We start from the raw sequence: 26,917 nt of genomic DNA, 5'->3' as shown, positions 1-26,917 counted from the left end.
AGACATGATCTAAAATACTGGAGACCAAGGGTCTCATTTAACCCCTTAGGAGCCAATGTGTCAAGTTTCACTATCCATTGGGCTTCTAACATAAGTAATCTACGGGATCTATCCCCACCTCTGACAAGGGGGGGGGGGTTTACATGATCGATGATACGATATCTCAGGGGCGATAAATTATGTTTTGCTTCAGCATAATGGCGTGCAACCAGCTGTTCGCTCAAGCCCATCACCAACGCCACCCGAATCACCAATCGGTGCTTGGTCATGCGCTCTTTGAGCGAACAGTCGGTTTTAGCCAAATAAATGTACCCACATAAAAAGCACGGACAAGTGATAGTGCACACCACAAATTTGGCAGTGCAAGTCAGATAATGAGAAATTTTAAATTTCATACCAGAATATGGATGGAAAAAATGGGTGCCAGTCTGCATAAAACTACAAGTAGTACAATGTGGGCGTTTGAAACAACCGTTTCTAGGCTTACCCAGAAACGTGGTGTTATGCTTTTTACCCATTTAAGATGGGTAAACAACGTAGTCTCTTATGCTCCTCACTCTATGGTAACATGACATGAGAGATGTATTATGGAGGGGTTTAAGATCTTTGACAGTAGTCAACAGGGGCCATAATTTCTTAGCTTCTCTATTAATTTCAGAGCTCATGTGATTAAACGTGTTAACCCATACATGCCTGTTAATATTTCCAACAGATTTCTTTTTAGTGCTCAACTCCTCTGGGAACAAAGACATCACTTTCTCCATAGCTTTAATTAGTGCCGTCTGGTCATAGCAACATTCAAGAAATTTACACAACATTACGTCAATTTGTCTGATACCCTCAGATCTATCAGAAGAAATTCTAGCTGCTCTCAAAAACTGGGAATAGGGTAATGCGCTCTTCAACGTTGCTGGATGCGCACTACTGGCTAATAAAAAGTTGTTCCTGTCCATGAGCTTACTCTACAAAGGCATAGAAAGCGCCCCTCCAGTCTTTGTAATTGTCACATCAAGAAAATTGACTTTGTTAGTATCAATCGTTAAAGTAAATTTAACCGGGCTATTAGACAAATTGTGAGTCTCAATAATTTGTGTGAATTCATACTCAGAACCTCCCCACACAATCAACACGTCATCTATGTAATGAAAAAAAGCCAAGATCTACTCAATAAATTTTCCCAGAAACTGACCTCACACATCCTGGCGGCGGCAAAATCGCTGATAGCTCTTAATTGGAAGAACCCCTCACCACCCTCTCTCCAGTCCCTTAAAACCAAAATATGGCACATTGCCTCAATGGAAAAAATCACATACTATCTCCACGACCGGGGCCGCATCTCTGAACAGGTCTGGGCCCCGTGGCTCGCTGCTGAACGTAGAGACCCGACCCCCCACCCTTGCCCCTAGCTTACTCCGCAGACCCATGGACACTGCCTGCTGCTTTTCCCCCTATGTTTTTCTCCCCCATCTCTTTCTCCCTCTCACTCTCCTCCCCTTTTCCTTTTTTCTACTCTTCTTCTTTCTCCCCCTTGATCCCCCTTCTCCCCCTTTTTCTTCTTCCTACCATTTCCAGGATATACATTGAACACAGATGATACCGTGGTGTCCCCCCCCCTTTTTTTTTCTCCCCTTCCTCCTCCCCTCCCCCCTGAACTCCTTATTGGAATGTTACTGCTCTGTCCTTTTAGACTAACCCTGTTGTTTATCTGAAAATCTGTGGTTTATGCTGGACGTAGGCTCTGTTGGCCTCCGGTCCCTTTCGTTTATACAATGTTTCTATACCATGTTTAACCACGTCTAAATAAAGAATTTCAAAAAAAGAAAAAAAAAGCCAAGATCTATTAAAGAAGATGCCACGGCAAACATAAACGCGTCAGCATACGATGGGGCCACATTGGACCCCATCGCACACCCAAATGTCTGTAAATAATAAGCTCCATCATGAAAAAAAAATTCTGTGTTAACATCAACTCCAATAAGGTCAAAAAGGCCCCTTGTACAAAAGGTTTATTAGTAAGTAACATTTTCATAGCTTGAATACCAGAAGCAGGAGAGATACAGGTATAAAGATTACAAAGGTCCACTGAACAAAGAAGACACTCAGGTGGAGGTTGTGGCAATTTAGACAATGCAGTTAACAAACTACTAGTATCCTTAAGATAGGTAGGGCATGCCTGTACACAAGGCTGAATAAGCGCATCTAGAAATGTTGAAACAGGTTGATATAATGAACCAGAAGCCGCTATGATTGGTCGTCCCGGAGGCTGTACAGGATTCTTATGCAGTTTGGGAATCATATAAAACAGAGGTCTAATAGATATCCTAAAGCCTTTTTAACCTCAGTAGATATTAAACTCTGTGTATGAGCCTCACTCACAACCAAATCGAGTTCTTTTTTAAAAGTATCTACCCGATCTCCTGAAAGTCTTCTATGTATATTAGGGTCAAGAAGTTGTCGCTCTGCCTCCATTTCATAATCAGCCAAATTAAGTATCACTATAGCTCCGCCTTTAACTGCTTGGCGTATAACTGTATCGTCATAGGAAGCCAAGTCCGTTAAAGCCTTCTTTTCATCAAAAGACAAATTCCAGAATTTAGGTTTCTTAACTGCTGGATTTTCCTGTATTTTAATATCAAGCATCCGCGTAAATATTTTCAGTGGTGAATTGTTGCTGACTGGATCAAAACTAGACTTTTGTTGTAAAGCCTGCAGCTGAGGCGGTATTGTCAAGGATTTAAGCGGTTTATCTGCAAAAAATTTATTTAATTTGACACTCAAACTTCCATTGTAAATTATTAAATGGCACCGTAGGTATGAATGATAACCTCTTGCTTAATACTGCTGTTTCAAAAGAAGACAAAGTTCTATCAGACAAGTTAAAGATTAGTTTTTCCTGCCTTTTGGAGGCTTGGCAGCTCTTACTTTGCCTCTTGTTTTGTTTACTTCACCAGCTGAACTTTTGTCTCGATCTAAAAAAACGCACCCTGATGCGTCTCCTCCACTCATACCTTATTTTCTACCTGTATGTGTAGCATCACTATCGCTACCAGTGGTGCCAGTATCATCAGATGTATCAAACTGTGATTTCTCAAGAGTTCTTCTAAATAAAGACTTCCGATCATCTTGCTGGTAGGCTCCTGTGAGCCATGCATAGACCCGCTGTTGGTCATAATCCATATCCACCTTCTTACATTTTTCATTTTTAAATGTAATCAGTTCATTTTTGTACAATTCAATCTGGGAACTAAGTTTAGAACTCCAGTCACACTGTTTATCAGAAATTAACGTAGGAAAATGGATCACTTCAAAATCGTTAAGTTTTTTCTGTGCAATGTCCATTTCTCTCTCAGGGGTATATTTACTAACATTCGTAATTCTCCCGATTTGGTGGGAGAATAATCACGAATGACATCGAAAGTGTAAAACTGCAACTTTTTGAATTTGTTACGACGGATTTACTAAGCTGTCGTATTCGGGTTTTTCTTTTGTTCCGATGTCGATGTCATTCGTGTTTTTTTTTTAATTTTTACGGCAGTGATTAGCAAAACACTGCCGACTTTTTTACAATGAATCTCGGCCGGATCTGTGTGATCCGTGCTGGGGTTCATTTTTTTTTTTTTTTTTTTAAATTAAACACTGTAAAATCCCCCCAAAAAATTGCGTGGGGTCCCCTCTCCTAAGCATAACCAGCCTCGGGCTCTTTGAGCCGATCCTGGTTGCAAAAATATGGGGAAAAAATTGACAGGGGTTCCCCCATATTTAAGCAACCAGCATCGGGCTCTGCGTCTGGTCCTGGTTCCAAAAATACGGGGGACAAAAAGAGTAGGGGTCCCCCGTATTTTTAAAACCAGCACCGGGCTCCACTAGCTGGACAGATAATGCCACAGCCGGGGGTCACTTTTATATAGTGCCCTGCGGCCGTGGCATCAAAAATCCAACTAGTGACCCCTGGCCGGGGTACCCTGGGGGAGTGGGGTTGAGAGTTCATCTACCTCTAAAGAGACTCTTGCTCACAATATGGTGACAAGAGAATCCTAAGGTTCAGTTGGAGAGAAAAAGTTTAAAAGTTTTCTGCGGCCCAGGCTCTCTGAAGAGGAGCGTCTGTGTCGCAGAAACTTAGATTTATGCCTATATTGTGGGGGCTAGGCCACTATCTGCAGACCTGTGAGTTGCGCAAGCCAAAGTGTGGCGACAAGTCCTGTCCTCTGGCCAAGTTGAGTCAGGATACAAGACCTACTCCTGTCTGTACTATGGCAGAGGTACTTGTCACACAACCCACACTAAAAAGCACTCTGTCCTATAATTGGGGTCCTTGGGCTAGGGAGCCCCATTATAGATTCAGGAACCAAAGGAGAATGTTTCTCTCCTCTCTTTATTTTCCTGTTGAAGCAGAGTTGCAAACCCCTGGAGTGGTGCCCGATGCCCAGGGCCCTGGAGTGGTGCCCTAAGCCCAGGGTCTTGGAGTGGTGCCCGATGCCCAGGGTTCTGGAGTGGTGCCCGATGCCCAGGGTCCTGGAGCAGTGCCCAATGCCCAGGGTCCTGGAGCAGTGCCCAATGCCCAGCGTCCTGGAGCGGTGCCCGATGCCCAGAGTCCTGGAGCGGTGCCCGATGCCCAGAGTCCTGGAGCGGTGCCCGATGCCCAGAGTCCTGGAGCGGTACCCAATGCCCAGAGTCCTGGAGCGGTACCCGATGCCCAGAGTCCTGGAGCGGTACCCGATGCCCAGAGTCCTGGAGCGGTACCCGATGCCCAGAGTCCTGGAGCGGTACCCGATGTCCAGAGTTCGATGTGTCTGTGATTTCTTTAGTGTTCTCCCAAATAAAGGCCTCTGATCATCTCGCTGGTAGGCTCCGGTAAGCCATGCATAAACCCGCTGTTGGGCATAATCCATATCCACCTTCTTATGTTTTTCATTATTTTGTTTATGCAATCAGATTTTTATTGAAACAAGGCAGCAAAACATACAAATCAGTACAGGTATCTCAACTGTGATATAATAGCAAAAAGTATAAATGTCTAAAGATAAAGGACATACGCATAGCCCAAAGTACAATATGATTAGACAGATTTGAAACATCAGAAAGACATACCATTCCACTTTGCTGCATATATAAAACATCAATGTAAATCAATATCAATATGAAAATGGAAAAAGACCAGAAGAGTAGAAAGTAGAAAATAGCCAAGAGGACAAAGGAAGAAAGAAGAGATACCTATGTCATCCTTGGGGTCATAACAGGAGGAGGGGGGGGGGGGGGGGCCATAGTCTGAGGTCTCGTTAAAGCATATCCATGTGTACCAGGTGGTAGTAGTCAGAAGAAGAGAATTTGATGAGGACGTAAGGTCTTCCATTAGCATATATTGGTCTGATGATGTGCTTTTCTGTCTTCTTCTAATAGTAGTACTTTGCTTGAAAGTTCAGCTCCCAAGGTTAAGAAACCAATCTCTGATTTGAACCCAGCCTTGCTGGGAGGTACCATCAGTTCAGACAATGTTTGGGGAATTACCTTGGTCAGACCTCAAGAACTTTGTAAAAATAAGAAGTAGAAAAAGAAATAATTATTGACTCTTGCCTTGTTATAAAAAAAAAATTCCCCCTTGTCTTGTGTCCAGTGGCCACCGTCAAGGGGGGGGGCTTGTTATTAGCTGTTGCCACAGCTTGTTTCTGTTTTCTTGCCTGTTAGACCAGTGTGTCTCATTCCTGTTTTGCATTTTGGTTATGTATTTTATGTTATACTTCTGTTTCTGTTCCCCGTGGGTGTCATGGGGTGTTCGGAGCCCACCCTTAAGGAGAGGGTACTGTTATGAACTACAGGTAGTGGTCCATTCCTATTTTATGTTTATAGTTGTCTTGCAGGCCAGGATTTCCCGTTGCTCTGGGTTAAGAAGACTCTTGTTTGCTGCCAGTGGTGAGTCTGTGTAATTGCAGCTTGCTCCCATGTGTTCAGCCTCACCTGTCTGTTAATTGCACCTCTCAGTTGTGCAGCAGGGCAGCTGCACGACATAATTAATTAGGACTCTCTGTTATATTCTGGCTCAGTGCAATACACAGACGCTGGTGATAGTTCCTGAGTTCTGAGCTAGTCCCTGCCAGTTCCTGAGCTCCTGTCTAGCAGTGTCTGTCTAGCTGCTTCCAGTGTCGATTCCAGTGTCGGTTCCAGTGTTGGTTCATGTGTCGGTTCCAGTGTTTGATCCCATGTCCTGCCGTGAAGCGTTCCTGTCCAGAAGTCCTGTGGCTTTGTCTGTGCCTGGTCGAGTATCTGGCTTCTTGGTGTCCACCGGTCTGTCGTTTGGGATTCTTCCTGTCCTCCGGTTCTGAGAGTCTGTGTCGGCTACATTGGGGGTTCCTGTCCATTTGCCAGTATTTGTACCGGTTCCATGAGTAGCGGCTTTGCCGCGTCCGTCAGCCTAGGCCACTGTATTCTTTGGTTATATTTGTTACTGGTGTTTTGCAGGGGGTTCTGCTTATGCTGTCACCGCCGGTACACAAAAGTATTGTGTCGGCGTGTGGACAGCATTTCCTTTGTTGTTCTTTTCCTTTGGCGGCGTGCCGCACATATATTTAGGTTTAGGGTTGTTAGTAGCCCCTAGCCTTCTGTTTGTTTTAGTTAGAGGTCCCCTTGTTATTATCCTGTCTCGGTTCACGCCTTGTCTCACTCTAAGACCTGGGGGCATCGGAGTTGGGCAGACCTAATCCGCCCTTAAAACGCGGCTGCCGTGGGCCCAAGAAACCATAGTCACTCAGGCGTGAACTGACCACACGGGTGAAACAATGGAGGTAGGGTGCTAGGGGCTATTTCCACACCACACCTTATTTCAGCGTCACGTTCTGGTGCTCTGGACTCACTACGCAACATCTCCCTTGTTCTGAGCACCAGGAACCTAACAGTGCCGTCTTTCTCTGGGAAGGCCATCCTGGGTGGGATCTTGTACAATTGGGTTCTCTCTTTGATGCTTCCTCCGCATTGATTCTCCTCCTGACCCTCATGGATATTAAGTTGTGTTCTTTAATGTGAAAGGTCTGAATATCCCCGAAAAGCAGCCCACTTCATTACGTGAGTTGCGCTCTGACAAGGTAGATGTGGTCTTTGTGCAAGAGATGCATTTCAAGTACTTAGCATCCCCTGAACTTGGAAATTACTACTACCCTCAGGTATTCTGCAGTAATAACCCCCTAAGTAAATCCTTGGGAGTAGCAATAGTCCTTTCCTGCCACCTACCTGTCTCTGAGTTTTCTCATCATGTTTTAATAGAAGGTAGATGCCAGGTGTTAAAATGCAAGCTCTTTTACCAGATGTATACCTTCGTTAATGTTTACTTTCCTAATCGGAACCAACGGCAGCTTCTTAGCAAGATCTTACACCTCTTTGAGCCACTGGGAGATGGACTTTTGGTACTGGGCAGGGATTTTAATTGGTTTTTAGAACCTGGTCTAGACTGCCCTTCTGGACTTCTCGTACTCTAACGAGAGATCACCAGAGGATACAACAACTGCTCCATTAATATCAGTTGATAGACCGCTGGAGGATTCACCATCCTTCGGTTAAAGATTATACTTTATTTTCTGCCCCTCACATGTATTCCCATATAGATTACTTTCTTGTTGATCACAGATATTTACATAATTTCCCACATAGCCGAATTGGCTATATCTCGTAGTCTGACCATGGTCCTGTTTATGCCACTATCAGCACTCCCGACCCATCTCCCTGACCGTGGACATGGAGACTTAATAAACTTCTGTTGCACGACTCTCATTTTAAACTTGAAGCCATTGATGACTATGTCTCTCTTAATGTGACGCCAGATGTGTCTACTATAATAATTTGGGAAGAGCACAAATGCGTGATTAGGGGCAAGTGTATACAGTTGGGGTCCCAATTGAAAAAGGAGAGATAAGCCCAGCGACAGCAACTCTTATGCCATGTTAGGTCTCTAGAATTAGCCCATAAATCCTCTTTAGATGCGACTGTCCTACAAGAACTTACCGCTGCCAGACTTGCCCTTAAAATATTTCTCCAAAATAAAATTAAATTAGATATGAATAAATGTAGACATAAATACTATTTATGGGACAATAAACCCGGTTCCATGCACGCTAGGGCTCTACGAGCTCAACTATTGCAATCCTATATTCACTCAGTGCGTGATTCCACGCCCATTAATAAAGCCCATTCTTTTCCTCAGATTGCTGCAGCCTTTCAAGACTTCTATAAAAATTTACACAATTTATAAAAAGACCAAGCTCCCAGTGCTCTTCCTAATCATCGAGAGGCAATTGAAAACTATTTCTCCTGTCAATTTGCCACAGTTAACAGAAGAAGACTTGTCCTTTTTTTTTACAACCGTTTTCTATTGAGGCATTGGAAGGGGCGCTGTCAGCTACGCCAATTGGGAAGAGTCCAGAACCAGATGGCTTCCCTGTGAGATACTATAAAACATTTTGCACTTCTCTCATGCCACTTTTCCTGAGGGCTTGCAATGCAGTTTCTGAAAAGTATGGGTTCTCCCGTTAAGCTCTTGAAACTCACATTACTAGAATTCCCAAAGAGGGTAAGGATCCCAATCAGTGTGCTAGCTACAGACCTATCTCCTTGCTAAATAATGATGTAACATTGTTTGCCAAACTATTATCTACTCGACTGAGTTCTCTTCTTCCCTGTTTGATACATGATAATCAAGTAGGATTTGTTAGGGGAAGGGAGACCAAAGACAACACGTCTAAAATCATTGACCTTATTCACCATGTCAAAAGAGGGAAACAGCATGTGATTCTTTTGTCCACTGATGCGGAGAAGGCCTTCGATAGGATTGACTGGCAGTTCATGGAAGGTCTTCTCCAGTGCATGGGATTGGGTTCTCACTGTCCACACGGCATACTTGCTCTATATCGCTTCCCTTCTACAAGGGTTCGGATTAACGAGGGACCTTTCAAATTCTTTTATGATACGCACTGGTACATGTCAAGGTTGCCCCCTATCACCTGTGATTTTTGTATTGTGCATGGAGGCTTTGGCAAGGGCAATCGAGCCAACAGAGATATTATGGGTGTAGAGGTGGGAGATCATGATTACAAGTTTGCACTATTTGCGGATGATCTCCTAACCACAATTGCTGAACCTGTGACTTCTCTCCCTGCTCTTATGCATGAGTTTCACAGATTTAGCCTTGTATCTAATTTTAAAATTAACTATACTAAATCGGTTGCCCTTAATATCTCAACACCTGAGAGTACTGTTGCTGGTCTTAAGGATTCTTTTCAGTTCCTTTGGCATCCCTCCCATATCAAATATCTAGGGGTTCTTTTATCCTCAAATACTAGTAATCTATTTAAGATTAATTTCCTCCCCCTTCTTCCTAGGTTTAAAGCAAACTTTCAAATATGGGCGGGCCCCAGCATGCGTGCAAAAGGATAGCAAATTCTGCTGAATTGGCCCCATTATCTGATCTCTGCTGGCGATGTAATCGGGAACGGGGTTTTCCACTCCATATCTGGTGGCTATGCCCAGAACTGACAAACTATTGGCAGGCAATCAGGAGGTTATCAATGATAATCACTGGTCATTCTTTGCCAGATACCCCAGAGTTTTGGCTGCTTAATCTCATGGATATGCCCATGTCGCAGTTTACAAAATCATTATTTCGACATTTAATGAATGCTGCAAGGGCAACCGTATTGTGTTTCTAGAGATCCTCCACCCATCCTCCTATCTTCCAGTGGTTCCGGAGAATAGACCAATATATGCTAATGGAAGACCTTATGTCCTCATCAAATTCTCTTCTTCTGACTAATACCACCTGGTACACATGCATGGATATGCTTTAACGAGACCTCAGACTATGCCCCCCCACCCCCCACCCCCCCTTCCTCCTGTTATGACCCCAAGGATGACATAAGTATCTCTTCTTTCTTCCTTTGTCCTCTTGGCTATTTTCTACTTTCTACTCTTCTGGTCTTTTTCCATTTTCATATTGATATTGATTTACATTGATGTTTTATATATGCAGCAAAGTGGAATGGTATGTCTATCTGATGTTTCAAATCTGTCTAATCATATTGTACTTTGGGCTATGCGTATGTCCTTTATCTTTAGACATTTATACTCTTTGCTATTATATCACAGTTCAGATATCTGTACTGATTTGTATGTTTTGTGTCACAATCCTTACTGTAGGTTTCATATTTGGTGACTTACCCCTGCCATCTGTCCCAGATCCTGTGTCTTTTACTCACTGAGTTAAACAGCTTGTCAGCACTATGAGTTTTCCTGAGTTCCCTGAAAGGCAATAGTTAATAAGCTCCACCTGTGGTGATCTCCTGTGTGAGGCTGAATTCAGTAATCTGAAGTTCAGGCTTCAGTGTTCTCTCGGCCTACTAGGCCTCATTCTACATCACAGCCCAGTCTAGAGTAGTCACATGACAGTGACTGTTCACCTGAACCAGAGATGTCAATCCTCTGCCAGTCTGAGACTCTCTGCATCACCTAATCCTGCTCACCAATCACCAAGGACCAGGAAGTATAAGTTGGGAGACTGAGTTAGAAACTGAGCCAGTTCCTCGTGTCACACACAGCTATGTGTGAGCCTTAAAGCTGAGCTCCCTAAAGTTGTGATCTCCAGAGCTCCCGTATCCCTGTGGCCTCCGTGCCTCTTCACCCCCGTGCCTCTGCACCCCCATGCCTCAGCATCCCCATGCCTCTGCACCTCAGTGCCTCTGCACCCCCATGCCTCTGCACCCCCATGCCTCTGCACCTCGTGCCTCCAGCATCTCCGTGCCTCCAGCATCTCCGTGACTCAGCACCTCATGCCTCCAGTACCCCGTGCCTCAGCACCTCCGTGCTTCCAGCATCTCCGTGACTCAGCACCTCGTGCCTCCAGTACCTTCTTGCTTTCAGTACCTCTGTGCCTCTGCACCTCCGTGCCTCAGCATCTCGTGCTTCCAGCATCTCCGTGAATCAGCACCTCGTGCCTCCAGCATCTTCGTGCCTCCAGCACCCCTGTGCCTCAGCACCTCGTGCCTCCAGCACCCCCGTGCCTCAGTACCTCCATGCCTCAGCACCTCCGTGCTTCCAGCACCCCAGTGTCTCTACGCACCCCAGTGTCTCTACGCACCCCAGTGTCTCTACGCACCCCAGTACCTCCAAGCACCTCAGTGCGTCCAAGCACTTCCGTGCCTCCTAGTACCTCAGTGTCTCCAAGCGCCTCCGCGCCTCCTAGCACCTTAGTGTCTCCAAGCATCTCAGTGTCTCCAAGCACCCAGTGCACTTTAGCGCAGTTGTACCTGGTATCTTCACTGATTCATCAGCGCCTTTCCAGTTCTGTCTTTCAGGAGACCTTCAGCGTCCACACGTGCCTCCTGTCTGCCGACCTAATCCTGCATGAGGAGAACCTAGATTCGCCCATCTCTGCTGCGGGTCCTCTTCCCAGTCACCGGAAGAAACCCCGAGTCCACAACACTCCCAAACCAGGTCAGTGGTAGTATTCATATAATCCTCCAGTCGCCCGCACAGACTTCACTAACACCGGGTTCACGAAACCTCAGTCATGACAGTAGAAACTGGCCACATGGACCCGGCTGAAAGTGTTTGTCTGATGCAGGACCTCCTAAGCAATATTGCAGGACGCTTGGAAGGTCTGGAGTCAACTCAGCATCAATTGGCACAGTGTCTGCAGCGGAATTCGTTCTCCAGAGATTCTCTGACCTTCTGCACTAAGACTCCTGACCAACTGCAGATTTTCTACCAGATGTTATTACAGTTACAAAAACTTTTGTCTAGTATTCTTTCTGCGATGCCTGATCTCTTCAGGAATACTACCCACGTTGTTGATCCTATTTTGTCCCATCCAGTTAATAGAGTCTCTTCCTCTGTGCAAGGAAAAGTTGTTCATCAGAGCTATCTACGGCCCAAACTCTCTGAAGCTGAACGTCAGCGGCGTAGGGAGCTACACCTCTGTCTTTACTGTGGAAATTCTGGTCATTTTGTTAAAGACTGCATTCTTCGTAAGCCAGGGAATGGTGACAAATCTCAGTATCACAGTGCTCATGTCTACAAGTCATCCACAGTAGCCGATCCTGCTACTGCTGACAGGGATATCAAGATGGCTACTCTGAAAGAGACTCAAATTTATGACTGGGTGCCGGTGATTAAAAGACCTTATCCCAAGTTGGGTGTCCAGAGAAGAATGTTGAAGCCATTTAGAGGAGTCCGTGTCAGAGGAGTCCGTGTCTTTAGCCGAAGGAGGGGCGTCCGTGTCTTTAGCCCAAGGAGGGGCGTCCGTGTCTTCAGCCCAAGGAGGGGCATCCGTGTCTTCAGCCCAAGGAGGGGCGTCCGTGTCTTCAGCCCAAGGGGGGGCGTCCGTGTCTTCAGCCCAAGGAGGGGCGTCCGTGTCTTCAGCCCCAGTGAGGGGTTCAGAGAGTCTTCAGAGCGCTGCCCAGCCAGAGAGTCTTCAGAGTGCTGCCCAGCCAGAGAGACTACAGAGCACTGCCCAGCCAGAGAGACTACAGAGCGCTGCCCAACAAGAGAGACTACAGAGCGCTGTCCAGCCAGAGAGACTACAGAGCGCTGCCCAGCCAGAGAGTCTACAGAGTGCTGCCCAGCCAGAGAGTCTACAGAGTGCTGCCCAGCCAGAGAGTCTACAGAGTACTGCCCAGCCAGAGAGTCTACAGAGCGCTGCCCAGCCAGAGAGTCTACAGAGCGCTGCCCAGCCAGAGAGTCTACAGAGTGCTGCCCAGCCAGAGAGTCTACAGAGTGCTGCCCAGCCAGAGAGTCTACAGAGTGCAGCCCAGCCCCGTGAAGTGGGGGCTCTTGTTTCAGCCCAGCCCCGTGAAGAGGGGGCTCCTGCCTCAGCCCAGCCCCGTGAAGAGGGGGCTCCTGCCTCAGCCCAGCCCCGTGAAGAGGGGGCTCCTGCCTCAGTTCAGCCCCGTGAAGAGGGGGCTCCTGCCGGTCCAGCAATAGTCCAGGCTCCATCTGGTCAGTCCGTCCTGGTTCCAGCAGGTCCAGCGATACCCCAGGTCCTGCTTGGTCTGTCCGTCCCGATTCCATCCGGTCCAGCGATACTCCAGGACCAGCCTGGTCAGTCTCCTTTGGCTCCAGCCAATTCAAGTATCCTCGGATCCAATCCAGTACTACTCGTCCAGCCAAAGATTTCTCCAGTTCCAGCCTCTAAGTTTTCGTCTGATGGTTTATCACCTATTTACTTTGATGGAGATTTATTGCAATATGCCGCTCTGGTTGAACAGTTTCTCTCTCTGATGGAGTCTGATCCTTCAGGTGCAGTAACTCCTTCCAACGTTACTCGATATCTGTTCCTGGCATTCAGAGGAAGAGCTTTGGAGTGGGCCAACATGCTTTTTGAGAGGAATGATCCTGTGTTCCATGATTTACAGACTTTTAGTAATGCAGTCTTTAAAGAATTTACTCCAAAGTCCTCGGAATCTGACTCAGTTAAAAGATCATGCTCCAAAAAGAATCTCAGTTCGTCTTCATTCAAACTACAACAGTCTGATACAAAAGTAAGTTTGTGCAGTCCTGCCAAAGATAATCCAAGTATCTCCTTCCGTAAGAATCCGACCATTCAGGTTGGTCATGTAGGAGTCTCTCCTAGCTCAATACTAAGTTCTCTGCCAAAGAATTCAAAGTTACTGTGCACTTCTTGGTCATTTTCAAACTGTGTATCTAAAGGAGATTCGTATTTTCCGTTAGACTTGGACTCAGACTCTGAATTTGATCCAGTTTATGATGCTACTCCTTTCCTGGGAGGTGCTGTTCCTTCCTATTATGCTTCCACGCATGAAGAGGTTTCAGAGTCACCAAAAAGCTCTACAGGTCTCTGTATGAAAAGTCCTCGTTATAGAACAAGATTTAATTTAAGCCTCAGTGGAGTGCTAGCTTCGAAAGCACAATCTTCTTGCACTACAAAACGAGGAGAGGAACCTTCTACAGTTTATTCCTCAGTCCTTTCTGATGAAGGAAATTCCAGTCTTGTCTATGATGGATGGTCTACCTGTTCTGAAGATGAAGATCAGGAAGACTTTTAAAGAATCCAGCTTAAGTTTTGTTTCTGGACCCTCTGGTTTCCACTTTTTAGAAGCTTTGTGTACAAGTTATTCATCATGTTCCCCTAGGATTCAAGACGGGTGTCCGGAGTCCACCCTTGAAGAGGGGGATACTGTCACAATCCTGACTGTAGGTTTCATATTTGGTGACTTACCCCTGCCATCTGTCCCGGATCCTGTGTCTTTTACTCACTGAGTTAAACAGCTTGTCAGCACTATGAGTTTTCCTGAGTTCCCTGAAAGGTAATAGTTAATTAGCTCCACCTGTGGTGATCTCCTGTGTGAGGCTGAATTCAGTAATCTGAAGTTCAGGCTTCAGTGTTCTCTCGGCCTACTAGGCCTCATTCTACATCACAGCCTAGTCTAGAGTAGTCACATGACAGTGACTGTTCACCTGAACCAGAGTTGTCCAATCCTCTGCCAGTCTGAGACTCTCTGCATCACCTAATCCTGCTCACCAATCACCAAGGACCAGGAAGTATAAGTTGGGAGACTGAGTTAGAAACTGGGCCAGTTCCTCGTGTCACACACAGCTATGTGTGAGCCTTAAAGCTGAGCTCCCTAAAGTTGTGATCTCCAGAGCTCCCGTATACCTGAGGACTCCGTGCCTCAGCATCCCCGTGCCTCTGCACCTCCGTGCCTCAGCATCCCCGTGCCTCTGCACCCCCGTGCCTCCAGCATCTCCGTGACTCAGCACCTCGTGCCTCCAGTACCCCGTGCCTCAGCACCTCCGTGCTTCCAGCATCTCCGTGACTCAGCACCTTGTGCCTCCAGTACCTCCATGCTTTCAGTACCTCTGTGCCTCTGCACCTCCGTGCCTCAGCACCTCGTGCTTCCAGCATCTCCGTGACTCAGCACCTCGTGCCTCCAGCATCTCCGTGCCTCCAGCACCTCGTGCCTCCAGCACCCCTGTGCCTCAGCACCTCGTGCCTCCAGCACCTCATGCCTCCAGCACCCCCGTGCCTCAGCACCTCCGTGCTTCCAGCACCCCAGTGTCTCTACGCACCCCAGTGTCTCTACGCACCCCAGTGTCTCTACGCACCCCAGTACCTCCAAGCACCTCAGTGCGTCCAAGCACTTCTGTGCCTCCTAGTACCTCAGTGTCTCCAAGCGCCTCCGCGCCTCCTAGCACCTTATTGTCTCCAAGCATCTCAGTGTCTCCAAGCACCCAGTGCACTTTAGCACAGTTGTACCTGGTATCTTCACTGATTCATCAGCGCCTTTCCAGTTCTGTCTTTCAGGAGACCTTCAGCGTCCACACGTGCCTCCTGTCTGCCGACCTAATCCTGCATGAGGAGAACCTAGATTCGCCCATCTCTGCTGCGGTTCCTCTTCCCAGTCATCGGAAGAAACCCAGAGTCCACAACACTCCCAAACCAGGTCAGTGGTAGTATTCATATAATCCTCCAGTCGCCCGCACAGACTTCACTAACACCGGGTTCACAAAACCTCAGTCATGACATTTTGCTGTCTTGTTTCAATAATAATCTGATTGCATAAACAAAATAATGAAAAACATAAGAAGGTGAATTTGGATTATGCCCAACAGCGGGTTTATGCATGGCTCACCGGAGCCTACCAGCGAGATGATCAGAGGCCTTTATTTAGAAGAACTCTTAAGAAATCACAGTTTGATACATCTGATGATACTGGCACCACTGGTAGCGATAGTGATGCTACACATACAGGTAGAAAACAAGGTATGAGTGGATCCCCTATAGGGAGACGCACCAGGGCGCGTTTTTTAGATCCAGAACAAAGTTCATCCGGAGAAGTAAACAAAACGAGAAGCAAAGGAAGAGCTGCCAAGCCTCCAAAAGGCAGAAAAAACTAATCTTTAACTTGTCTGATAGAACTTTGTCTTCTTTTGAAACAGCAGTATTAAGCAAGGGGTTATCATTCATACCTACGGTGCCATTTAATAATTTACAATGGAAGTTTGAGTGTCAAATTAAAAGAATTTTTTGCAGAAAAAACGCTTAAATCCTTGACAATACCGCCTCAGCTGCAGGCTTTACAACAAAAGTCTAGTTTTGATCCAGTCAGCAACAATGCACCACTGAAAATGTTTACGCGGATGCTTGATATTAAAATACAGGAAAAGCCAGCGGTTCAGAAACCTAAATTCTGGAATTTGTTGATGAAAAGAAGGCTTTAAAGGACTTGGCTTCCGATATAGTTATACGCCAAGCAGACAAAGGCGGAGCTAGAGTGATAATTAATTTGGCTGATTATAAAATGTGACAACTTCCTGACCCTAATATATATAGAAGACTTTCAGGAGATCCAATGGATACTTTTGAAAAATAACTAAATTTGGTTGTAAATGAGGCTCATACACAGGGTTTAATATTTACTGAGGTTAAAAAGGCTTTGGAAGTGACATATCCTATTAGACCTCTGTTTATATGATTCCCAAACTGCATAAGAATCCTGTACAGCCTCCGGGATGACCAATCATAGCGGCTTTTGGTTCATTTAATCAACCCATTTCAACATTTCTAGATGCACTTATTCAGCCTTGTGTACAGACATGCCCTACCTATCTTAAGGATACTAGTAGTTTGTTAACTGCATTGTCTAAATTGCCACAACTTCCACCTGAGTGTCTTCTTTGTTCAGTGGACGTTTGTAATCTTTATACCTGTATGTCTCATGCTTCTGGTATTCAAGCGTTGAAAATTCTACTTACTAATAACCCACAACTAGACCCCCTTCAGTTCCCCTATTGAGCGAATCGGTGCGTTAAGGATGCTGTCAACCTGGGCCTGCAGTACATTCTGCAGCATCTGGACATGCCCGGTACCTATGCGAGGGTCCTGTTCATCGACTTCAGTTCGGCCTTCAATACAATCGTCCTCTACCCCAAACTTCACCACCAAGGGGTCCCGAAAGCTACCTACTCCTGGATTGTAAACATCCTGACAGATAGAAAACAGGTGGTCAAAGCGGGAGAATTCTCCTCCCAAGCACTGTCCACCAGTACTTGGGCTGTGTCCTCTCACCCCTGCTCTTCTCTCTGTATACCAACGACTGCTCCTCAGTCAGTTAAGATCATAAAATTGGCTGATGACACCACCGTCATTGGCCTCATAAAGGATGGGGACAAATCAGCATACAGATAAGAAGTGGACTGGCTGGCCCAGTGGTGAAGTTGCAAAAACCTCGAGCTCAACCCACTTAAAACTGTTGAGATGGTAGTGGACTTAAGGAAGAAGACAGTTGGAGTTCCCCCACTAATCATAGCCGACAGCATAGTGTCACTAGTGGATTCCTTCAAGTTCATGGGAACCACAATCTCCCGAGACCTCAAATGGGGGCTCAATGCTGAGGCCATCATCGGAAAGGTGCAGCAGAGGCTGTTCTTCCTAAGGCAACTTAAGAAGTTCAACATCCTACAAAAGCTCCTGCTCCTCTTCTACTCCACAATTGTAGATTCTGTACTGTGCTCCTTGATAATCGTCTGTTATAGTTCCACCAGCGAGAGAGATAAGCGCATGCTCCAAAAAGTGGTCAGGTCTGCAGAGAAGATCATCGGATTAAACCTTTCCCTTGTCCTTGATCTGTATCTGTCTAGAACAAAAAAACGGGTGACTAGGATAGTTCAGGACCCGCTTCACCCTGGCCATGGCATGCTCAACCTGCTGCCATTCGGCAGATGATACAGCGCCATTCTCACCAGAACCAACAGAAGCATCAAAAGCTTCTTTCCTCATGCAGTCCATCTGCTGAACTCCTGACCAACCGACCCCCTGGTAGACCACCCAGTTACTCTATTCTTCTGCACGTAATGAACACTCTGTTCCCTATGGTTCTTTTTTCTGAAGACTGCACATTCCCACCCCCTTGTTTACTTGTTCCCTTTGTGTATGCGGCACTGTAAACCGAAAGCAAATTCCTAGTATGTGCAAGTATACTTGGCCAATACAGCTGATTCTGATTCTGATTGTACAAGGCCTAGCATTGATTTCTTTTTGACCTTATTGGAGTTGGTGTTAACACGGAATAATTTTTTTTCATGATGGAGCTTATTATTTACAGACATCCGGGTGTGCAATGGGGTCCAATGTGCCCCCTTCGTACCTAACGCATTTATGTTTGCCGTGGAACATGACATCTTCTATAATAGGGTTGAAATTGCTAATAAGATCTTGGCTTTTTTTCATTACATAGATGACTGTTGATTGTGTGGGGAGGTTCTGAGTACAAATTCACACAAATTATTGAGACTCACAATTTGTCTAATAGTCCGGTTAAATTTTACTTTTACGATTGATACTGACAATAGTCAATTTTCTTGATGTGACAATTACAAAGACTGGAGGGGCGCTTTCTATGCCTTTGTAGAGTAAGCTCATGGATAGGAACAACTTTTTATTAGCAAGTAGTGCGCATCCAGCCCCATTGAAGAGCGCATTACCCTATTTCCAGTTTTTGAGAGCGGCTACAATTTTTTTCTGATAGATCTGAGGGTATCAGACAAATTAACGTAATGTTGAAAAATTTCTTGAACGTGGCTATGACCAGACAGAACTAATTAAAGCTAAGGAGAAAGTGTTGGCTTTGTCCCCAGAGAGGTTGAGCACTAAAAATAAATCTTTTGGAAATACTAACAGGCATGTATGGGTTAACACGTTTAATCATATGAGTTCTGAAATTAATAGAGAAACTAAGAAATTATGGCCCCTGTTGACTACTGATAAAGATCTTAACCCCCTTCATAATACTTCTCTCATGTCGTGTTACCGTAGAGGGAGGAGCATAAGAGACAACGTTGTTCACACCGATATATCTAAAATGGGTAAAAAGCATAACATCACGTTTCTGGGTAAGCCTAGAAACGTCTGATTCAAACGCCCGCATTGTACTACTTGTAGTTTTAATGCAGACTGGCACCCATTTTTTCATCCATATTCTGGTATGAAATAAAAAAAATTCTCATTATATGACTTGCACTACCAAATTTGTGGTGTACACTATCACTTGTCCGTGCTCAAAAATGTATGTGGGTAAAACCGACTGTTCGTTCATAGAGCGCATGGCCAAGTACCGATTGGTGATTCGGGTGGCGTTGGCGACGGGCTTGAGCAAACAGCTGGTTGCACGACATTTTGCTGAAGCGAAACATAATTTATCGCCCCTGAGGTATCATATCATCGATCATGTACCCCCCCCCCCCCCTCTGTCAGAGGTGGTGATAGATCCCGCAGATTACTTATGTTAGAAGCCCAATGGATAGTAAAACTTGACACCTTGGCTCCTAAGTGGTTAAATGCAGTGCCGTAACTAGGTATGTGCCGATGGTGCCTTGCCCACAGCGCAAATGCACTGGGGGCACACCATCTGGCAGCACACCTGCATGGCCACAGACTCCATAGTGTATACTGCCGGCGGTGGTGCCGCATGTTTCTCCCTGGCAGACACTAATCTCAGCGCTGCCGCTAGCAGCAGCAGCGGAGATGGGTGACGGGATACAGGCGGCGCCGTCAGCTTGACACAGGCGGTGCCGCCAGCGAGAGACAGCAGCAGCAGCGGTGGGTGACAGGACACAGGCGGCGCCGTCAGCTTGACACAGGCGGCGCCGCCAGCGAGAGACAGCAGCAGCAGTGGAGGGAAACGGGACACAGGCGGCACCGTCAGCTTGACAAAGGCGGCGCCGCCAGCAAGAGACAGCAGCAGCGGCGGTGGGAAACGGGACACAGGCAGATTTCTGTAAGTGCCCTGTCAGAGTTGTGTGTGTGTGTGTGTGTGTGTGTGTGTGTGTGTGTGTGTGTGTGTGTGTGTGTGTGTGTTTGTGTGTGTGTGAGTTGCTGTCTGCCGTAATGTGTAAAAAAAAAGGGGACTGTCTGCCGTAATGTGTAAAAAATGGGACGCTGTCTGCCGAAATGTGTAAAAAAAGGGGACTGTCTGCTGTAATGTGTAAAAAAGGGGGACTGGCTGCCGTAAAAGTGTAAAAAGGGGACGCTGTCTGCCTTAATGTTTAAAAAGGGGACGCTGCCTGCCGTAATGTGTAAAAAAGGGACACTGTCTGCCGTAATGTGTAAAAAAGGGGACGCTGCCTGCCGTAAAAGTGTAAAAAGGGGACGCTGTCTGCATTAATGTTTAAAAAGGGGACGCTGCCTGCCGTAATGTGTAAAAAAGTGGACGCTGTCTACCTTAATGTTTAAAGAGGAGACGCTGTCTGCCGTAATGTGTAAAAAAATGGACACTATCTGCCGGAAAACTGTAAAAAGGGGACGCTGTCTGCATTAATGTTTAAAAAGGAGACGCTGTCTGTCATAATGTGTAAAAAAGGGGGACGCTGTCTGCTGTAAAAGTGTAAAAAGGGGACTCTGTCTGCCTTAATGTTTAAAAAGGAGACGCTGTCTGCCATAATGTGTAAAAAAGGGGGGCGCTGTCTGCCGTAAAAGTGTAAAAAGGGGGACTGTCTGCCGTAATGTGTAAAAAAGTGGTCGCTGTCTGTAGTAATGTGTAAAAAGGGGACACTGTCTGCCGTAATGAGTAAAAAAGTGGACACTGTCTGCCGTAATGTGTAAAAAGGGACACTGTCTGCCGTAATGTGTAAAAAGGGGGACGCTGTCTGCCTTAATGTTTAAAAAGGGGACGCTGCCTGCCGTAATGTGTAAAAAAGTGGACACTGTCTGCCGTAATGTGTAAAAAGGGGGATGCTGTCTGCCTTAATGTTTAAAAAGGAGACGCTGTCTGCCGTAATGTGTAAAAAAGTGGACACTGTCTGCCGTAAAAGTGTAAAAAGGGACGCTGTCTGCCTTAATGTTTTAAAAGGAGACGCTGTCTGTCGTAATGTGTAAAAAAGTGGATGCTGTCTGCTGTAATGTGTAAAAAAAGGGACGCTGTCTGCCGTAATGAGTAAAAAAGGGGACGATGTCTGCCGTAAAAGTGTAAAAAGGGAGACTGTCTGCTGTAATGTGTAAAAAGGGGACTCTGTCTGCCGTAATGTGTAAAACAGTGGACGCTGTCTGCCGTAATGTGTAAAAAAGGGGGACTGTCTGCCGTAATGTGTAAAAAGGGGACGCTGTCTGCCGTAATGTGTAAAAAGGGCTCTACCTGGTGTATTGGCGCTATTGTGCGGTGTAATTTGAATAATGGAAACTACTGTGCACTGTAATATGAATTGGTATTATGTTGTGGCCACACCCCTTCCCAGTGAAGCTACGCCCCTATATAATTTTGCGCGCCTACGACGCGCACTGCCCCTATTTTACATAAAGGGGGGGCGCTGATGCAATTTCTGGCACACAGAGCTAAAATGTCTAGTTACGGCGCTGGTTAAATGAGACCCTTGGTCAGTCTTTTAGATCATTTCTCTTGTTGTTTAAAAGGATGTGATGGTCTAGTCCATTTAAAGTGTTTGCAGTCTTGTGTTTATTTGCAGTTCGTTTGATCACCAGCATAAGATACATTTGTATCTGTAATTGTTAAGTATTTCAGCTGTGCCGGATGACGGAACTCTTTCCTTGTCCTTTCTCATATCATATTGTCTTGTTTCATGTACAGTATGATACTGTATGTGTATTGATTGTTTCACTATTTGGTGTTTTATGATTATTGATCGTAATTGTATTCGATGCTGTTTTGATGGGGCGTGTTATGAGACAGTGACGTCATGCCCTATGCGGCGCAGTATCTGCTTCTGAAAGCAGGTGCTGGCGTCTGGTCTTTGATCACTGATGGGGGTTTAAATACTGGCAAGTTTTGTATCTGTGTTTTGGGCTTGACAAAAGCACTAGTAAAGTGTGCTGAAACGTTGCCATTAAGCAAGTGTTGAGTGGACGTATATATATATATATATATATATATATATATATATATATATATATATATATAAAACTCCCCAGCAGGCATATCTTTTTCCAGGTCTGCATTTACATGATCGTGCCCTAACTTAACATGGTCTAGGTTACAATGCCCTTGACGGGAATGAAACAAAACAATTTCCAAATAGATCCAAAGTTATAATTATGCATAGCAGCTCATTGTCCTGTTCTGTTGTCGTCTTGTTACACTGTGTAAATACATTGCTTCCATGCTATTATTATTTTTATTTATTTTTTCATTTAGGAAAGCAATTTGATGACCTCATAATCTTGAACGCCTCTGTGGCCAATATCATTGTGGCGATAGTACTGGGACATCGCTTGAGCTACGAAGACCCACAATTTAAGAGACTACTAGACTTGGTCAATGAAAATATTCAGCTTTTAGGAACACAGATGGTTTCGGTAATGTTATTATCATTATAATAGAGATAGGAAGGTACCTCAGTGCGCTGCAGCAAGAGACAGTGGGAGACGTCCACTTCCATTGGTGCAAATCCATCTCGGTGCGTCTTTACACACAACATCCGCTGCACCATGAAAACTTGCACACGGAAGTAATAGAAATACAGATTACAGAGATCGAAGTACAGTAGTATTTGAATTGTCCAATCTTGTACTGAAAGTGAGGCAGATGTACCAAGCCTTGGCAAGAGAAGTGAAGTACCAGCCAATCAGTTCCTAGCTACCATGTTACAGCTGTGTTTGGAAAAAAGACAAGTGTACCGGTGGTTTTCGTATACACAGCGCAATGCACCAATATATATGCAGATATACTGTATCAGCCATTGGCTGTGCTGCAAGGCCGATATGATATGTCTATGAACTACTGTATGTCATTCACAGATACATCGCTGATACACACCGGCCGATGTGTGTGTAATATATCGGACGTTTAATTGAATGGCCAATATACCAGCTAGTGTGTACCAAGCATTAGAAGCTGATCAGTGTTTTATTTCTCTCCACTTTTCTTTCTTCAAGGCTTAGTACATCTGCCTCTATGTGAGAAGCATTACAAATAATTTATATAGAAGAAGTAGGTGAATGGTTGACCCGACGGTCAAAATACCAACGCCAGAATCCCGATTGGCTGCATAATGCTGGCATCAAAATACTGATGGTGCTCAGGATCCCGGCATCAAAATACCAACACCTGGAATCCCGAACATACTTTTAGCGGGACGTGCTCGCGTCCTGCCCCAGGCGGTGGTAGGTTAGGTTAAGGTATTAGAAGGGGGTGTAGGTTAGGGTACAGGGATGGGGAGGGGTTAGGGTTAGGCACTTACAAGGGGCACCAAGCATGGATGGTTAGGTTTAGGCAGTGGGGAAGGGTGGGTTAGGGTTAGGGTTGGGGTAGAGGAGGGTTAGAGTACTTTCTTGGGGGCTTGTCGGGATTCTGATTGATGGGATGCTGCTGTCGGTATTCTGACCGCCGGCATCCCATCCATCGACATATCAAACCGAATCCCTATAATTCTGTGTAGTGTCCTTATCTCGCTGCACGTTCCTTCCTCACAAACAGTTAGGAAAGTTGATTAGCAGAGGTGATACCCGCAGATGTACAGTAGTCTATGGCTCAGTGCCGGAGTCTACTCACCACTGTGCAATGGAAAAAGAATGGGGTCAGCTCGGAAGCTGCAAACAAGCCCGCTCCTCTCTTAATCCAACCCTGCTAAAGGGAGCACTGAACAGTTGGTGGATCAACTGGGGAGAAGAGGAGAACATGACAAGGGAGTAAGTTCCAGAGGAGTGTGGTGCGATAGGGAGAGCAAACATAGGAGGAAGACCAGAGGAATCTTGAGAGAGTCTGGACACAAATGAGGTTGGAGATGTACTGTATGAAAGGCCAGGGTTACTAAGTGAAGGTCGGAAGTTTGAACTGGTTTCCGAGGGGGCTGAGGAGCCTATGAAGAAGGTTGTAGAGGGGGTGCTGAGTGATTGGAAAGGAAAGGAAATGAGATGCATGGATAAAGGTTTTGCTGGTGTCTGGGATAAGAAAGAGACTGATCTTAGAGATGCTGCAGAGGTGGAAATGGCCTAAATTGAGATATCATGTGAATTTGGGAGGGTGGGGGTGAGGGTCAGAGATGATTTAAAGGATAACACCCAGAGGGCAGTTTTGGGGGAACAGCCAGAGGGAAAATTATGAGTTTAGTTTTGGATATGTTTAATTTGCCAGAAAGCTGATCTGAGACATAGAATCTACTTGATAAATGTCACTATAAAGTTTATTAGTTACAACTTCTCTACGTGTCCACTTATCCACTCTTTACACTGCTTGATACATTTCCCCCACCAGGGAAATACTGACCATCTGGCACTTCTAGCAAATCCCAGAATGGCTAGTCCAGCCCGAAAGCCTGGTGCTCTGCCCTGACGTAGTCAATGTGATCTAGAATACTGGGCATAGAGAGAGATAAAGTGTAAAGAGATAAAGTACCAGTTATTCTGGTACTGTCACTTTTCAGTCATTTCCTTACATTATCTGTACTTTGTATTTACAGCTATATAATATTTATCCAATCCTGGGATTCCTCCCCGGCAGTCACAAAACTATTGTAAAAAATGTGGAAGAGCTCCTGGAATTTATAACACAGACGTTTGTGAAGCATCTACAGGACTTAGATGCGAATGATCAGAGAAGTTTCATTGATGCATTCCTCGTACGACAAAAAGAGGTACGGTAACACACACTGTCATTGGGAGGGGGGGGGGGGGGTGGACTCCAAATAACATTTCTTTCCAGAGATACATACTGTATATAAATAAACACATATGTAATCCACGTGGACCCGTACCAAATATAAGTGATACCTATGTTGACATACACACAAAAAAATAATGAAACACTCATGTTGACTTTTTGACCTGTCAACATTGTAAATGCCATTTTTTTACTGTGTCGACATTTAAATGTCGGTAATTTGACCTTGTCGGTATTTTGACCATCGGTCAATTGTTGTTGGTATTTTGACCGTCGGGATTTTGATTGTAGGTATTTCATCCTGATCCCCGTTGGACATTGACATTGGATGCAATTCAGTATCAATATCTAAGTATCTATTTTACCCTTTTACTGTATAATCAATGTGTATACGGAACTGGGCAATATCTACAATATATATTACTGATACATATATAGAGTGTTTCAATATGTTTCCATTACAATGTATACTGTACATCTTACAAATGAGAACGTTTGTTTGTTTGATTGCGATAAACTCTGAGACCACTGAACCAATTGCGATGCGGCTTTCACTATTGAGTAAGTCATTTTCCCAGGCAGCTTTTAGGCCTTCATCAGGATCCGTCATCAGGGGGTTGTGGGAGGGGCTCCATGGGGAGGGGTCCCCTGCACTGTTCACCGCTTCATTATACAATGCCTAGGAGAACGTTTTCCCTTGGTCGTGACAGTGCTGTGGGTGAAAGGGCGCCCGAGCAAAGCCGGGTTCAGCAGCTAGTTTTAATATAAACCCACTATATATACCCAGGCAGCTATATTTAAATAGAGTTACTGTACAAGTTTGTTTCTATTAACAAGTTTATGGAAATATATGATATTTTTCAAAGCCACCATATTTGTGTTATTGGTATGTAGGTACCTACATCCCGTCCCCATCACAATCCCAACAGTCGGCATGCCGACTGACAGGGACTGTTCCCACTCGTGGGTGTCCACGACATCCATAGAGTGGGAATAGAACCTGTGTTGCAGCGTGGCGAGCGCTGCAAGTCTGCAAGGGGCTTCATTGCATTTGACCCACCTTCCCCCTCAGCCATCTTATTGCCAGGATCCCGTGGTCGGTATGGTGACCATTGGTCTCCCAACTGCCGGTCATGCGATAACATCCCATATTATTACATGCTTAATAATGTCCAAGTTGCCCCACCCTTGTTAAGCCACTACCTGGCCTCTAGAGGAGGATTCCGGACAGTGAGGACCACTGGGGGATTTTCCTACAACCAGTTTGACCCTATACCAGTCTGACACTTTTTCAGTGGAAATAACAGTTTTCAGTATGTTGTTAGGAGCTTGGGAACCCATCTGGTGAACATACTTTATGGTGTGACGTACCCCTCCTCGCCCTTCATTGCAAGCACCTACAGTAAAGCCGTTTTCTTTTTGTGACCCTTTCAATACAAATGAGCTGCAATGTGCTGTATTACTATTGGGTGCTAAAAGCTCACCCTGTGCTATGACTGTGATTTGCAGGAGGCAGAGAACTCACAGAGATATTTCCACAATGATAATCTAAAAGCAGTGGTTAGAAACCTGTTTTCGGCAGGAATGGAGACAACATCATCAACACTTTCCTGGGGTCTTCTGCTGATGGTACAATATCCAAAAATCCAAGGTACAGCGATTCTTAATTAACCTTAACACAATTAATGATATGTTCCAGCCACAGCTCCAAGGGATAAAGAGCGCATGCTAAGAATTGTGAAGGCAGTAAGAAAAGATGGGGAGGTGGATGTCATTGTCCACCTAGGGACAAATGACCTGGCTAATGCTGAACTTATGGCCATAAAAGATGAATTTAGGAAGTTAGGGACTGCTCTGAAGCAGGTGGCAACCACTGTAACCTTTTCAGATGTATTGCCAGTACACAGAGGGGAAGACATAACTCATTGCATCAGAAACTTCAATGTTTGGCCAAGGACATGGTGCAATGAGGAGAACTTTGGATTTATAGGCCATAGTCACACCATCTGGCAAGATAGGAGCTTATACAAAAGTGAGGGCCTTCACCCATCTTCAAGTGGAACGAGAATACTAACTGAACAGTTTGTATGCTTTATCAAGAACTATTTAAACTAACAGAGGGGGACAGTAGAGATGAGCGGGTTCGGTTTCTCTGAATCCGAACCCGCCAGAACTTCATGTTTTTTTTCACGGGTCCGAGCGACTCGGATCTTCCCGCCTTGCTCGGTTAACCCGAGCGCGCCCGAACGTCATCATGACGCTGTCGGATTCTCGCGAGGCTCGGATTCTATCGCGAGACTCGGATTCTATATAAGGAGCCG

General features: G+C 45.5%; 1 protein-coding gene across 4 annotated transcripts in view; it reads left to right on the top strand.

Annotated features, from left to right (window-relative positions):
* The window catches only part of LOC134908895 (cytochrome P450 2K4-like), a 110,845-nt gene that overhangs the window by 33,424 nt on the left and 50,504 nt on the right, over positions 1 to 26,917 (top strand). For all 4 annotated transcript variants that reach the window (XM_063915118.1, XM_063915120.1, XM_063915119.1 and 1 more), the window contains 3 exons: positions 22,134 to 22,294; positions 24,397 to 24,570; positions 26,106 to 26,247. In XM_063915118.1, coding sequence (XP_063771188.1) covers positions 22,134 to 22,294; positions 24,397 to 24,570; positions 26,106 to 26,247 — 477 coding nt within the window. The remainder of the gene's footprint in view (positions 1 to 22,133; positions 22,295 to 24,396; positions 24,571 to 26,105; positions 26,248 to 26,917) is intronic.

The sequence above is a fragment of the Pseudophryne corroboree genome, chromosome 4, assembly GCF_028390025.1.
Source record: "Pseudophryne corroboree isolate aPseCor3 chromosome 4, aPseCor3.hap2, whole genome shotgun sequence".
Taxonomy (NCBI): Eukaryota; Metazoa; Chordata; class Amphibia; order Anura; family Myobatrachidae; genus Pseudophryne; species Pseudophryne corroboree.
This window is presented reverse-complemented; position numbering and strand designations above follow the sequence as displayed.